This window comes from Mytilus galloprovincialis, chromosome 14 (assembly GCF_965363235.1).
Source record: "Mytilus galloprovincialis chromosome 14, xbMytGall1.hap1.1, whole genome shotgun sequence".
NCBI classification, from domain to species: Eukaryota; Metazoa; Mollusca; class Bivalvia; order Mytilida; family Mytilidae; genus Mytilus; species Mytilus galloprovincialis.
Genome location: NC_134851.1, coordinates 43,244,188 through 43,259,478, shown reverse-complemented (window position 1 = coordinate 43,259,478; position 15,291 = coordinate 43,244,188). Strand labels below are relative to the sequence as shown.

At 31.6% G+C, this 15,291-nt stretch overlaps 1 protein-coding gene across 1 annotated transcript; it reads right to left on the bottom strand.

Moving 5' to 3' along the window:
- Window positions 1–754: 754 nt before the first annotated feature.
- Window positions 755–11,122, bottom strand: LOC143059552 (uncharacterized). Its single transcript, XM_076233072.1, has 6 exons — window positions 11,006–11,122; window positions 9,759–9,801; window positions 8,173–8,487; window positions 6,302–6,411; window positions 5,259–5,469; window positions 755–1,260 (listed from the first exon to the last, which is right to left on the bottom strand). Exons 1-6 carry the CDS (start codon window positions 11,051–11,053, stop codon window positions 1,121–1,123), a joined length of 867 nt encoding a protein of 288 aa, XP_076089187.1. The 5' UTR covers window positions 11,054–11,122; the 3' UTR covers window positions 755–1,120.
- Between the last annotated feature and the right edge of the window lie 4,169 nt (window positions 11,123–15,291).

Below are 15,291 nucleotides of genomic sequence, written 5' to 3'. Positions count from 1 at the left end.
AACCGCTAATTAGACCCCAAATTTACTAAGTAGTAATTCATGCAGTTATACATAGACAACAGTATAACAATAAATAAAGTAAAAATTAATAGTCTACAACCTGTTTTGTTGGTTTGTTTTATTTAAAATTTACCTTTTTCAGTTTCTAAAAACTTCCCGGTTTTCACGACGTTGAGACTCATACTACATCTTCTCATTGATATGTGTTGGTTTGAGAACATAATAAAAATTGTATGTCTAAAAGTTGGAGACCATAGCTAATACATTAAAACTGTTAAGTCCACAAATCATAACCCCTTATATGTATTCGTAGTAGCGGTCGCAGTCCAAAAATATTATGTTTGGATGTTGAAGCAAGGCGTATTTAACTTGATCTCCAAACTATTTTGACTAGAAGTCCACAAATTATTCTTATAATGACGAAATGCATGTCTGGCATAAAAAACATTGTAAGCCTGATATTTGTGATGAGTTACTTCAACCCTATCTCCACAGCTGCAAATATTGTATATAAATAAAAGTGACACATGTACGAGCCATTTTTAACGGTACAACTTTTTTCTAAATCTAGAATGCAAAACACTGATATTTCGTTAACCGTGTAAGTAGTATCCAGGTGGTTTCCGTTTTAATCAGTCTCAAGTTTTAGCTTTCGTTTAAAGGTGTAAGCGTCCTCATTTTATGCATTCCATATTTTTGACATAGAAGACAAAAACAAAAGACTGATGAAATATTCTTATTTGAAATAAGAAAATGTGATATGATGGTCAATGAGACAACCTTTCAGCAAAGTCAAACTAAAGTGGATTAAACCAACTATAAGTCACTGTATAGCCATCGACAATGAGCAAAGTCTCCTAACTAATATGATATTTGCATCAGACCTTACAAGAGTACTTTAAAAGAAGTTACAATTCTAAATAGTTTAAATCAATTATAAAAAGCCATATGTGCTTTTCAAGTAAATGTGCTCCATTGAACCATTGGTATATTTTGTGCATTGTATAATATGAGTCTTATATAAATGAATACATGTTGTATGTAAATGGTTATCCGTCCTGGTTCACTGTAAAACAAAATGCCTATTTGAAAATATGCTTAGAATGTTTTTATTTTCTGATTATCTTAATCTTCTGCATTTATTACATTCTTTGATGATGATTCCAAGAATAAAACCGCCAACAAACACTCCTGCAAATACAACAAATACCGCAAGTCCAACGAGTCCAAGAGTCTGGTCTTTTTCTTGTTCTTGTACAACTAAACATAAAAAGGATTCATTAGAATAATGTACAATAAATAACGATTGAAATGTTGAACAACAATAAGTTTTTTTGCATATTATTTTATTATATTCTTAATAGTGTATACAAATATTACTCATGACTAAGGCGGTTTTAACCCAAAAAAAAAACAACGCAGAAACTTCAAATTATCGTTAATATTATTAATCACTGTGTCTAAAATACACCGGCAAAAAATGTTTGAACTCGATGGTATCTAATATCCGGCACGGTGACAAAACATTTATAGACAAAGCAATGGTAGGTTTCTGTTAATTTATTTGTTATTTTTAACTATATCAAAGAATATATATGCAGTGCGTACACTCTTAGTATATAATATGAAGTAGTTATTTTTGTTTTGTTTTACATTAAGTACATGTATTATGTCGAATTTCTTTCGATGAACAATGTTTAGATCCTTGTTAACGTTGCTTTTAATAAAATTGTGGTTTCAAAACAAAACAAAACCGGGACCTTTACATAGATGAAAACGGGTGATTGTGTAGTAAACAACATTGACGAAACCGGTTTCTTTCATTTTGACATGACCCATTTATTTCGTTCCATACACAGAAATACAAGTACTGATGTGCTGAAAGTGGGTAGTTGTACAATTTCCATTTTAGTATCTGTCTTTCCTTACCTTTCTTTTCGTACAACATGTACAATGTGAACAATTTAACGATAGTTTAAACAAATTCGAGTCCATGTGCACTCTATTTGTCATTTTGACGTGCTTTTTACTTATTTCTCCGTCAATCTAGAACGGTTATAGAAAATATCATATCTCACAATAGAAAATAGTTATATATGTATATTTATTCTTCGATATCATGAAACAAAAACGAAACGTTTAGACACAGTGTTAATGTTCCCTCTCTCAGACTTATCTAATGCAGAACTGCAAGGAACAGAATGAATTTTCGGACAGACGTAATCCGGAACACAACCTTGGCTAACCACAGAGTGAGTTACAATATTTTATAGTTGGTGCTTTCAAACTGTTTATGTGTATAATACTGGAAATTTAACTGTGCTATGCATGCAAATTTGTCTCACATTCAACGGACTGTGTTATTCTCTATATCTGACGTTAATCATAAGATTAATCAACACATTTTATAATTGTAATTTTTGTTATTTTTCATATTGTTTTGCCATTAATTATATTGAATTTTAAAGAAGAAAAAAACACATCAGCATCATACAGTCTTATATTGTCTTGACCTCATTGTCAGTTATTCTTACTGGATAATATCAACACGGAAAATATATTTTGCCTTCCTGATATGTCTCACAAATAACGTCACTCTACATCAGTTCAACGGCAACCACCATCCTGTTGTGAACTATAAGTAAACGCTATTACTAGGCGTACAGTAAATTAACGACAACTTGGCTATACGTATAATGACCATCAACTACAGAAATGCATCGTTTGTAAGTGCTACTTAATTTTTCTGAAGTAAAGGCAACAGTAGTTTCCCACTGTTACAGTTGGTAACACAGCTTGTGTAACCAAAACATTAAACAACCGACGTTGAATCGAACGTGCAGAAAAAGATATCGAAACAGTAATAGGATATCAATAGACAGATTGTTGAATATCTGTCTGATATCAGAATTTTAGATACAAATCCTGAGACAAGACGAATATGTGAACTCACGAGTGGGGTCGGGATTTATCACAGAAATATATCAGGAGGTAGAAGCCCTCTGGTCGGATTTAGAGTTCAAGTTAGTTGGAGTGACCTCGCCTTCAAAGAGCTCAAGAACTAATCACAACAAAGGAACAAAATGCACAAGCCTGTATTTTTTTAGAATGCTCAAGCATACATGGAACGTGTGTAGATTTTCATCAGATTTCGACTAACCAAACAAAATCTGGCTATGGGAACACTACATGATAATCGTTTCGCTTTAACACATTCAAAGTAAACAAACAGACATAACAACATGAAATCAGAAAGCTGAAGCCCACACGTCTCCTATTAGTCTAGCTTAGCACAAAGAAAAACAAGAGCTGCTGCAACAAATGCAACCTTCATGGAGAACTACGATAGTCAACTGTTGAAAGATATTCCAGACGATACTAAATACGTAATCCTACGAGTTCACAACTTCCACGACAGTCATGTAAAACAGCGACATACCTACATGATAAAACAAACCCATGTTGTAATCAAACGTCTAAGGCATTAAAATTGTCATCACAAACACCTGATTTAAGCATGAAGAACTAAACATGAGAACGTTAACGAGCAAACAAAATCGGGGCTTTCAAAAGAAGTCCCTGTTGCACTGCTATTAACACTCATAATTCAAACTTTATTATTTACAGGAAATGACAACCAATTTATAAACCCAACATGAAATTCAACACGATATTTTTTCTACGTAAGGATCTGCTATGTTACCAGTTAACTAACTAATGACCAGGTTGAATCCTTCCACACACGAAAAGCCAGTTTCAAGAAGATCATAGACAATTTCAAGTTTCACAAATATTTAGACTTGAAACAGACTTTTATAAATTAGAATGGAGAGTTGCCTCATTGGCACTCATATCACATATCTATATATGAGCCTTTTTCAACGTTCGTTTTTATGTTGTACTGTTATACCACTGTCCCAGGGTAGGGGAAGGTTGGGATACCGATATGTTTGTGCCTGTACCAAGACAGGAGCCTGAAATTCAGTGATCGTCGTTTGTTTATATGTTTCATATTTGTTTTTCGTTCATTTTTTTGTACATAAAGTAACCCATAAGGTTCTCGTTTGAATTGTTTAACATTTGTCATTTTGGGGCCTGTTATAGCTAAATATGCGGTATGGTCTTTTTTCATTGTCGAATGCCGTACAGTGAACTATAGTTGTTAATTTTTTTGTTATTGTGGTCTCTTGTAAAGAGTTGTCTCCTTGGCAATCATACAACATTTTCTTTTTATATATGACCCGTCGATTAAGTGGCTTTGGTCAGCTAGAGTTTCCTTGACGTACTATTAGCTAAGAGCATCGAACACCAACAACGCAGCTAGAGCCTACGTAATTAATGCAAATGCTTGTTGAGCGACATGATGCTCCAGAAATGTTGGCGACATCTCTTTTTACTAAACTAGTCAACATCCCATAGTTGAAAAACAATTACAACAATTCTTTGTGAATTTTCTGATATTCAATATAAAAAATAAAATATAACAAGAAAAGTCATGAGATGACATATCTGCTTGATAATTGCTGTCTTCGACTCTTTGTCCGGAATAAAAGCCATTGTGGCAAAATTGACTAATGGACCTCATACAAAGTGGATAGCAAAGGCTTCAAGATATAAATTGCAAAAACAAAACAAAGTTCTTTTTCCAGCTTTTTGGATTACCTGAAACTGTCAGAAAATAAGCGTGTGCAAGCACGTTTCTTGATTAAACCACAAGTCGGAAGTTGCACAAAAGTTGTAGTGCCAAGGCTCACACCTTCGACCTTCTGTGAAATCAACGTCCATAACCCGACAGTTGAACACAAATGTTAGGTAACAACAACGACACTTTTATCTAGATACAACAATGAGGAATATGGTCAAGTATGGTGAAATTTCTTAATTCAATTTAAATTGAGAAGATAACATATACCTTACAGCGGACGCCAAGTGATGAACAATGATTCTTTTGTACTATTAATAGAAAGCAAAGATATGGAGCATTTATCCATTACACAAAATCAGCCAAAAACACAGAAAGCAAAAGAACAGTGTTTGTGTTGCTCTTCTCCCTCTCGAAGTCAAAGTGAGACCTTCATTTAAGAACTAAAAAGTATAACCCTATTCTTTCATTTTGCATAAAACTGGTCTTCTATGGTGTGTCTTGTATACTATTATTTGTCTTTTCTTTTTAAGCCATGAAGGTGTTAGTTTAGTTTCGATCTATGACTGTCCCTCTGGTATCTTCCGCCCCTCTCTTTGATAAAAATTAAACATACCTGGTTTTGCTTGGTGATCAATCTCAATACAAACATCATTAGCTGTCTCAAAACGTTGTTTGATCGTCTTTGTTCCGACGCAACAGTCTAGCTCGAACGGATGGTGAATGCATTTTTTGGAGATGTGATGATATTTCAGGCTGACTTCAACTTTGTAAAATACATGATTTCGAACGGAACTTATGTTCAACAATTGCGTTATATTTTTACCCTATTAATAAAATTTGTAGAATTAGTTCTTCTAAAAAAGGTAATAAGGTTAATTTTCTCTCTTAATGTGCATGACCGTATCTCATTGTTTCAACTTACAATATGATGAGAACATTACACTAAATTGCAAAGTACAAAAACAGTTTATAAAACGTTCAAACGACAGAGTTTCATGCAAGCTGAAATATTTATAAACTTTACCGATCAACAAATTCGTGTAGAAGACAATCGAACTGATGATTGAATACTATTTTTTGTATAACTTATCCAAGGGATGAATATGCTTCTCGATTTCTTTGTGTTCCTGTCTCAGTGTCATAAACTCTATAATTTCTATATTCAAATAATATATAGATATACGAAGATGTGGTATGAGTGCCAATAAGACGACTCTCCATCCAGGTCATAATTTGTAAAAGTTAACCGTTATAGGTCAAAATACGGTCTTCATCACGAAACCTTGGCTTTAGTGTAAAACCATTTAAACAAAAAAAAAACAATGGTCTAATCTATATTAAAAACGAGAAACGAGAAACACGTATGAATCACATTGTCTGTTTTAGAAACTGTGTTTTGTCATACGGAATGTTTTTTCTTACTCCAGATATCTGCATCTACAAATGATATTTACAGAAAGCTGGCGCTTTGAACATTAAGCTTGGGGATTAAAAGAATAACTAACACATTGGAGAATAATTGAAATGTCATGAAAAAAGTCATATCTCAAACAAACAAAAAATCTTAATCGACATTTCGAAGTCATTTGATTGTTTGTTTCAACTATTTAGCGCTTTCTTAACCAAACAAAATTTAAAAGGGATTTAACAACATACCCCAATAGACGCTCTGCAAGCAGGAAGTGGAAACACCTTTTCAAATTTCATTGAAAATAATATATGGTCGTCAACTTGCTTGAAAATAGCATTGTTGCTGCTTGGATGGTCTACAAAATAATAAGTTAAATGTCATTCCAATGCAAAGCAACCGAAAATTTAGAAGATTATAAGAATTAGCCATGTTTTCCTTATGTAATTTTTTCAGAAGATTTTTAAACATGTTGCTAATTTCAGTTACACATATACATATTTTTAATGTTTCTGCTCTCGACCTCAAACACAATAAAAATATATAACGATTATGATATGATGATGTTACCCTTACAAAAACATTAATGAAAAGTTTGATGCACGGAACTAATAAAGCAATTGTACTTATGGAGCTCCATATTCTGGTTTCAGTATATTGCTGAATAACTTTAGAACTTTTGTGAAATATTTCAAGGCCTCTATAGCTAGATTTTTGGATGGTTATAAATATTAACAGATATCTTTAAGTATTTGAGGATCTCAATAATTTGATTTCATTAAAGGCATTTCTCTATTTCAGGTTATCACAAGTTATCATGAAAAATATTACAAGACAGACATCCTGAAATATTTAAAAACAAAAAAAACATCCAAATAGTCGCTTCGAATATTTTTTTTTTTTTAAACATGGACAATTCAAATCTACGATATCTTAAATATTTTTCTAAACGCCACAATTATCACAGGATATTTAAATTTGGTGGATATCCTTACACATGTTACACATGTTGAACTACAATCTTAAGAAGTCTGCCGAACCGTATCTATAAAAATCATGCTTTTAACCAACCATAAAGTTTGCATCGCAATTACTGAAGGGTCAATTTTTTAACATTTGCATTCTGTATATGCCTGTTCAAAGGTAGGCGCTTATATTCAGTGGTTGTCTTTTAGTAATGTATAACATATTGTGTTTTGTTTGATGTTCTGTATATTCAGATCGTTATTTTTCCGGATTGAAATATTATAGGTTTTGTAATGTTGGGGCTTTTTATAGATTGCTTTACTGTATGGCCGTACGGGGACTTTATATATCATTTATATATATTAGTGGAATAGTGTTCATTTAAGGAATACATGTAACTATGTAAAGGGATATTTGCAACAATAAAATGAAGTTTTTGAAGGCCAAGCTTAAAATACAATACAGTGATCTCCATAATACCACATATCAAAATGGATTCCATTTACCAAAGTGATGTCATAGTTATACTCCTGATGTCAAACATGAACACTATTTTTTAAATAATTTTCGTACCATAACGCTTACATGGTTAAGACATTGACAAAAATTAATTTTTAAGGCACAAATTATTACCTTTTTTTGTATATGATTTGAAAATTGTATACCATAGATTTTTAAAACGGTGATTTCATTGATTTATAAACTGGCATGGTAGAAAGTGATGGAATATTAGCTTTTGTAATACTAATAACGTTTAATGAAAAATTACAGTTCTAAATGAATTGTCTCAGAATATGACTTGTTGTGTTTGAGACCCATTGGTGTCCTCCGTGTTAAAGGCCGTACTTTCACCTTTTATGGTTAACTTTCACATATTGTAACTTGGATAAAGAATTGTCTCATAAGCTCTAATACCACATCATCTTATATCTATCGGGCTGTTTTCTACTCTTTTGTCGGATTTTCATTCTCATTTTATTAGGTAGAACGAAGAATAATAATGTGTCCTCGTGTCGCGGTACAAACTGTGGTACGACAATAGTATTTTACAATTTAGATGGTAGTTTTTTTTTCATATCTTTGTTGAAATTATTAGTCTGAAAAGAAATGACACTAAATCCTATTGAAAATACAAATTTGCAGAGAAACTTACATTCGAAGTTTTCAACAGTCATATTTAAAACTTTCTTGTACGTATGAAAACCATGTTGGCATGTATATGGCACGTTCACATCACCAGGTTCCAGTGACGTAATAGTTAAAATTGAGATACGTTTTGCCTTGTCTAGCTTTTCGGAATATTTTGTATCGTTTACAGTCTTTCCATTTACCACCAATACGTTAACGTTGTCACCTTTACTCCAATGTCTGTGGTTGGTGAGTGTAGTATTATCATCCAAATTACAGTGTAATTCAATATCTTTACCAAACACTGCTGGTGTAGTGGCTAAACTCCATGAAACCGAACCTGAAATTATTTGATTTTGGATGTAACGCGTCTTTTGATTGGTTAAAGTTGTTCTGTTTATCAGCCCATATACATAATTTGGTTTGGTGACCGTCGCGTCATCAACGTTTTTTCATGGTTTGCTCCGGTTTAAAATGGAATTTAGAATTAAATTATAAGAAATGAATGTAATATTTTTTCTGTCTATTCGAAATAACATAAAAATGTACGCGCGTTATTCCGTGTGCACCACATTTTGTTATGTTATTTCTTCATAAACAGAAAAATATTACAGTCATTCCTTGAATAAATGAGTAATAATAAACCACTGTTCTGTAGAGGATATATTTATTTAATAGATATATGCTTAACCTGTTAATTTGTATTCCAATACATTGAAATTTTATCTAGGAGCCTCGTGTAATCTTAGTGAACACACGACAAAATTATTTTATGTCTACCTGTGCAAATTTCAAACGCGCAATTTTACACCAGTACTGAAAACCTTCCATCCTTTATTGGTATATTTAACATAGATAAATAAAATCGTATAATATAAGCAAAATGAGGATGTTAAATTTGATGTATGCCTTTTTGTGCTTCTTCGTTACATTTATTGATTTTATAGTGATTAAGATGATAGCACAATGTTGACTGATGTATCCCTATTTTTGACATTTTTACTTATTGTGTATATTTGTTTTGTTCACGCATTGTTGACAATGTAATGCAATTTGATGCGATTGTCATACAAGTCTGAGGTTTAGCTAGCTATAAAACCAGGTTCAATCTACCATTTTCTACATAAGAAAATGCCTGTACCAAGTCAGGAATATGACAGTTGTTATCCATTCGTTTGATGTGTTTGAACTTTTGATTTTGCCATTTGATTTGGGACTTTCCTTTTTGAATTTTCCTCGGAGTTCAGTATTTTTGTGTTTTTACTTTTTATATGCAAATCATTTCAAAGCACCGGCGAACAACACCAGTTTTGAATGGAATACACGTTGCTGGAGATTAATGTTTCTATGATTTGTCTTGTGTACTGTTATTTGTGTTTTGATCGTTTTTCTATTTTGTTATGACTTCGTTAGTTTGTTTTCGGCTTATGAGTTGGAATATCTCTGTGGTATCTTCATCCTCTCTTTTTGATCGTCACGTTGAAGTACCATTGCTATTGTCCTCACATTTATTGTTTATTTCGGTTTATAGAGATTTGTCGTAAAATATCATGTACAAAGTTTAAAGTGAACAATATCAGATAATAAGTCGAATTTGTTGTCAGTACTCACCATAAGATAAATCTATGTGAAGCAGTATAAATAATAGACATATCTGTATATAAAAAAAATTGGAAATGCAGTAGTTTTTAACAATTATTCAATAAAAGACATATAGTATAAGCATAACTTTTGTTGGCACTCCAGCAAAGACTTAATGCCATTAAATTGTATACACACATTTATTTAATAGCAAACTATCTAAAAACGCCTTTTCTCACAACAATACGTATTATCAGAATTATAGCCTTAAAGAAATCACTGCATATATTCCAAGTTTCCTTTTACAGTACATTTTAAACACTTACCCCTGTTTCAATTTTTTAACGAATTTGAAAACAAGTCTTTAATTATTGCCAGCTTACCCTATGTGCATTTTTTTCTGACATGAACTGTCTGAAACCTGTTTGAGACTATTCTGATAACAAATTGAAAGCATTTTAGAATACTACAGTATAAATCTAATGTTTAGTAGTTAATCATTCCAACATTTAATATTTACAATGTATCCAATCCTGCCAGTCCACATCTTACTGTATGCCTATTTTTCAATGAAAGTTAACAATTTCTGCTTCAAATGGTCAATTTAGAATTCATGTCACAATAGTATCATCGATTCATATATCTAGCATAAGTTAGTTTATATATGAACAAGAAGTGTATAAACAATCCATATTTGCAAAAGTTGTATTTATGAAGATATCAGTCTGGTGCATAAATTCACTTAAAGTTTGATAGAAATGACTGTTACCATCTGATTTGTTCATAACTTCCTATCAGAGATATTGTTTTCTTTACAGAAGTCCTTTAAAATAATTAAATCATAGCATTTACAAGTTAAATTATTTGTTTTATGAGCCAGGGGTAGGCATTGTTTTTCTGTTCTTTGCTCCCTTGGGCCTCACATTCCCTATTTTTCACCTGTTTCTAGCAATGTGGAATGTTTAGTACGTATTAATGATAGAACACATTTGGTACGTTTAATTAAGGTAATTAAAGTTTATGCCGCGGTCACAAAAAAGCACATTTAGGTGTTATTACTTACTTTTGTGTTATCAACAGGACAAAAACATCCTACCAAAACTGTTAAAGAAGAGTCAATGAGTCGGAAAGACTGCGAAGAGTAAATTTAAGCACTTCTAAAGAATTTAAATTACGACAAAGCTTACATGCGTGCTTAAAATTGGCGCTAAACAACAACAATCAATCAATCAATCATATATATATATATATATAACAACTTATAATCAACGACTTACCGCTTGAAAACTTGCCAACCGGTTTTTATCTGTATGTTCAAACCCCATTCTGCTATCTCCTTTTCTTGCTTGTTGGATTTCTTTCTTGGTGCCTTTAAACACAGTAGAATACTTAATGTACAACTATTATGGCTATTTGTACTAAATTATAATACTGGTACTTTTGATAACTATTTACACCACTGAGTCGATGCCACTGTTGGTGAACGTTTCGTCCCCGATGGTATCACCCAGTAGTCAGCACTTCGGTGTTGACATGAATATCAATTATGTGGTCATTTTTATAAATTTCTTGATACAAAACTTTGAATTTTTCGAAAAACTAAGAATTTTCTTGTCCCAGGAATAGACTACCTCAGTCGTATTTGGCACAACTTTTTGGAAATTTGGATCCTCAATGCTCTTCAAATTTGTACTTGTTTGGCTGTATAACTATTTTGATATAAGCGTCACCGATGAGTCTTATGTAGACGAAAAGCGCGTCTCGCGTACTAAATTATAATCCTGGTACTTTTGATAACTAATTGCAACCTACAAACTACATCCTTTATAAACTTTCTTCATTTCAAAAAGAGACATCACAGTGAATTAACAAAAGTTTTAACATAATCCAATTTTTTGTATTCTCTGTAGACTAATGATTAAAGTGTATAATGATTTTACTAACTTTAGCAAGAAATAACTGCTTGACAATCATAAATCGTTTTTAATGAGTGCATATATATTTTAAATACTTGGAAAGATTTAAATCTTTAATTATTGGAATCAGAGAATTGTTTACCTTTGCAATATAATTACTAGACAATCGTTATTTAACAATGATATATAATATAATCGTCGCAAGGTTGTATCTGTTTAAAGTCGAGGTCAATTTAAAGTTATACAATTTATAATTGATTGAATGTAAATGCACTGTTTGGCAAAGCACGTGATAGGGTCAGTCTGCATAAAACATTATTAAAATTGTTAGAATATAACTATACAGTTAACAAATGTAGCTAAAATGAGACAATTCGTGTATATATACTGTTGTATGTCATTTTTTATACAATGAATACATTGGAAAGGAAATCATTAAAAAAAATAAAAAAATTTAACATAATAAATAAGAACAATGCATATTGTATTGCAGTTATTGTTTGGCGTATTTGTACTATCCACTTAATATTTAATTGTTATCGACTGATTGAGACCCGCATAACTAAAAAAATCATGAACCTAATAACATCAATGATATGTTTGATTGTATGGTTTGGACATACCGGTAAGCCTTTTTCACGTGATTATATTTTGATTAGTTAAACATTTATTTCTGTTATATATTGCTTAAAGTTTTGTCAGGAATTCTTGTGAATAAAGAGAACCACATGACGTGATCAACAAACGATTATTAATGATTCAAATCAAAAGGCTTTTTATTCGACAGAATAGTTGCGACTCATTTGATGTCATTCACCAAATCCACCAATTTCGTACAGAATATGTCTAAAAAAGTAAAATTACAAAAACACAAAACTCCAAGGAAAATTCGAATCGGAAAGCTATTATCAACATGTATCAAATGACAATCCAAAGCGCAAACACTCAAACGAATTGATAAAAACTGTCACATTCCTGACTTGTTACAGGCACTTTCTTATAAAGAAAATGGTGGACTATTTAAAACAGGTGAAGGTAAAAGGAGTATTTATTATGTAATAAATATTCCTAGATTAACCTCAAATGTGCCTTTTTTGTGACATACTTGAACATATACATCGTAATTGCAAAACTTGCCAACCATTACTACTACATCGACTTTTAAACAAATTATCTTGACAAAATTGAAACAGCTAAATCTTGATGCATACACATGTAACTCTGCTTTTATCAATGTTTGAAACCAAAACAAAATCTTTTTTTTTAATTCTTTGCCTCGATCGGAGTTTATGCTCCTTTAATTTAATATAATATACACATATTTAAGTCAACATTGATGATTAGGATAACATTTCTTGTCTATTTTGTACCTTGTCCTATCAAACCCTTATTAAAAATGAAATGATTTAATAATTCGGCATAACTTTCTTTTGAAGTACGATTAGTTAAAAAGAAATGCATTAGCAGTTTAATTATAAAAGACAGCTAACACCCGACAACTACAGAAATACAGGCTCCTGACTAAGAACAGGCACATTAAAGAATTTGGCAAGATTAACAAGATTGTGAACACCACACCATCTCCTTCACAAAGTTCTAATTTCTCACTTCGCAGTTGACACTAATTGTGTAAACGATGAACTAAGCAACATTTTTAAATCGTTGATGTTATTTGTTTTATTCAATCAAAAAAGTTTACTGCTACATGTATTGACCGGTTTAGTGTTTTTATTGACTATGTTCATGAAAACCACTTCATATGTGCTGTGGTTAGCCCAACTGCTTGTTTCAAAAAGATACATTACCGGAGTGTCTTCACTTTTTTATTATAACAGTGAGAGATTGTGTACCTTTTACTTTGATTTTTTTTTCAAGTTGCAAATTGTATTTCTTTATGTTTTCTACTGTTGTATTTGTCAGATTCGAGACCACTTTATGTGCGTAGTGCAGAGGTAGGGGATACGGTTACACTTTCTTGTCCAGAGAGGTCCAAAAACCCAATATCATGGTATGGTCCTCCAAATTATATGCCCTACAAATTAGACGGGAAAATAAACCCTAAACTAATCGATGAAAACATTGTAGTGGTTGGAAATCATAGTAATGGAGAACATACTCTAGAAATAATCAAGGTGTCGTACTCAAACCAAGGGTATTACAGATGCAGGCTATTGAACAAGAGACCAGTAGAATATGAGATATTCCTAACGGTAGAAGGTAAAATATTTGTTACAATTAGAGTAGTCATCTTGATGGAACGTCAGATAGTTATTTTGTTATCTTTTTGAAATTTCTTTAAAGAATGACTGTAATATTTTATTTGTCAATGAAGAAATAATATCAAAAATGTGGTGCACACTGAATACCCAGCGTAGCGTATTATTTTTAAGTGTGCACTACATTTGTAATGTTATTTCGAATAGACAGAAAAAATTTCAGTCATTACTTATAATATAATTCTAGATTAAAGTTTAAGCTAGAGTAAATCGTGAAAAAAACCGTTGATAACGTTACAGTCATATGACTTAGTTTTGTCTGTCAGCTGATAAACAAAACACTCTCAGTCAATCAGAAGCTGCGTTACATCCAAACTTAAATTATTTCAATATATCAAAATGAAATGTGGGAAATGTATGTAAAAAAAGGTAATAGAAAAATTTTACATATCAAAATGTTAAAACAATATTAAAAAGGGAAAAAAGTAAAGTTTACTTGCGATGATTTCGATACAGAATAAATCAATGGAAACATTGTTTTTGATTATTTATAATCGTAAACAGAACTTGCAACGGTTTCGATGGTTTCCTTGTTAGAATTATACTGACATATCGCTTTGGCTTCACATTTTTTTTTATCGTCTGGTCTGTATATCCTTCTTCTTTAATTGATATGATAGCTTAACCTGACATCTCGTCATAAAATACACATAACTGAAAATATCAAATTATATTTAATTATAATATATTAAAATTCGACGTTGTTTTTAGGAAGTGTTTATTTCTTGTCATTAAAACCTACGTTTTCTTTTTAATAAAATACAACAGGGACCGTGTTTAATTAAACCAAATTAAATTAAGTGCAGAGGTTGATGGCTTAACAAGGACACAATAAATCATTAAATTTAGTCGCGTCAGTTTCAAGTGTACAGTCGTGCATTTCTTCCGTTTTGATAAAATTCAATTCTACAATACCTTAAAATAATTAAGTAAACAATTAAAGGGTTTTCCGTTACAATTGATTCGATTATCCGGATGATTTGTTATTCAGTTTGATAGAGGTATTTTCCATTGTATGAATTGAACACCAAAACAAGAATACAGCAAACACAATTTTATCAAGGAGTAGAAATGCAATTCCTCATTTCGCATATGCAAAGTTTTCGCAAATATTCAAATTTGTTAAAGTTTATTTTATAATTCAAGTTTTCAAAATATTAGGTATTGCACAGATCAATCGATTTGTATTAAAAACGTCGTACTATTGCTAGACATTTCAAATCTCATATACATGTAGACCAGCTTTTGCTTATATAAGATATCTATATATTATGCACTTCATAACAGTCTGAACGATGGTAATAAGAAAGTGATTGAGAAGTCACAATAGATATTTTACATGGAAGGTACATGATCTAAGCATTAAAGTAA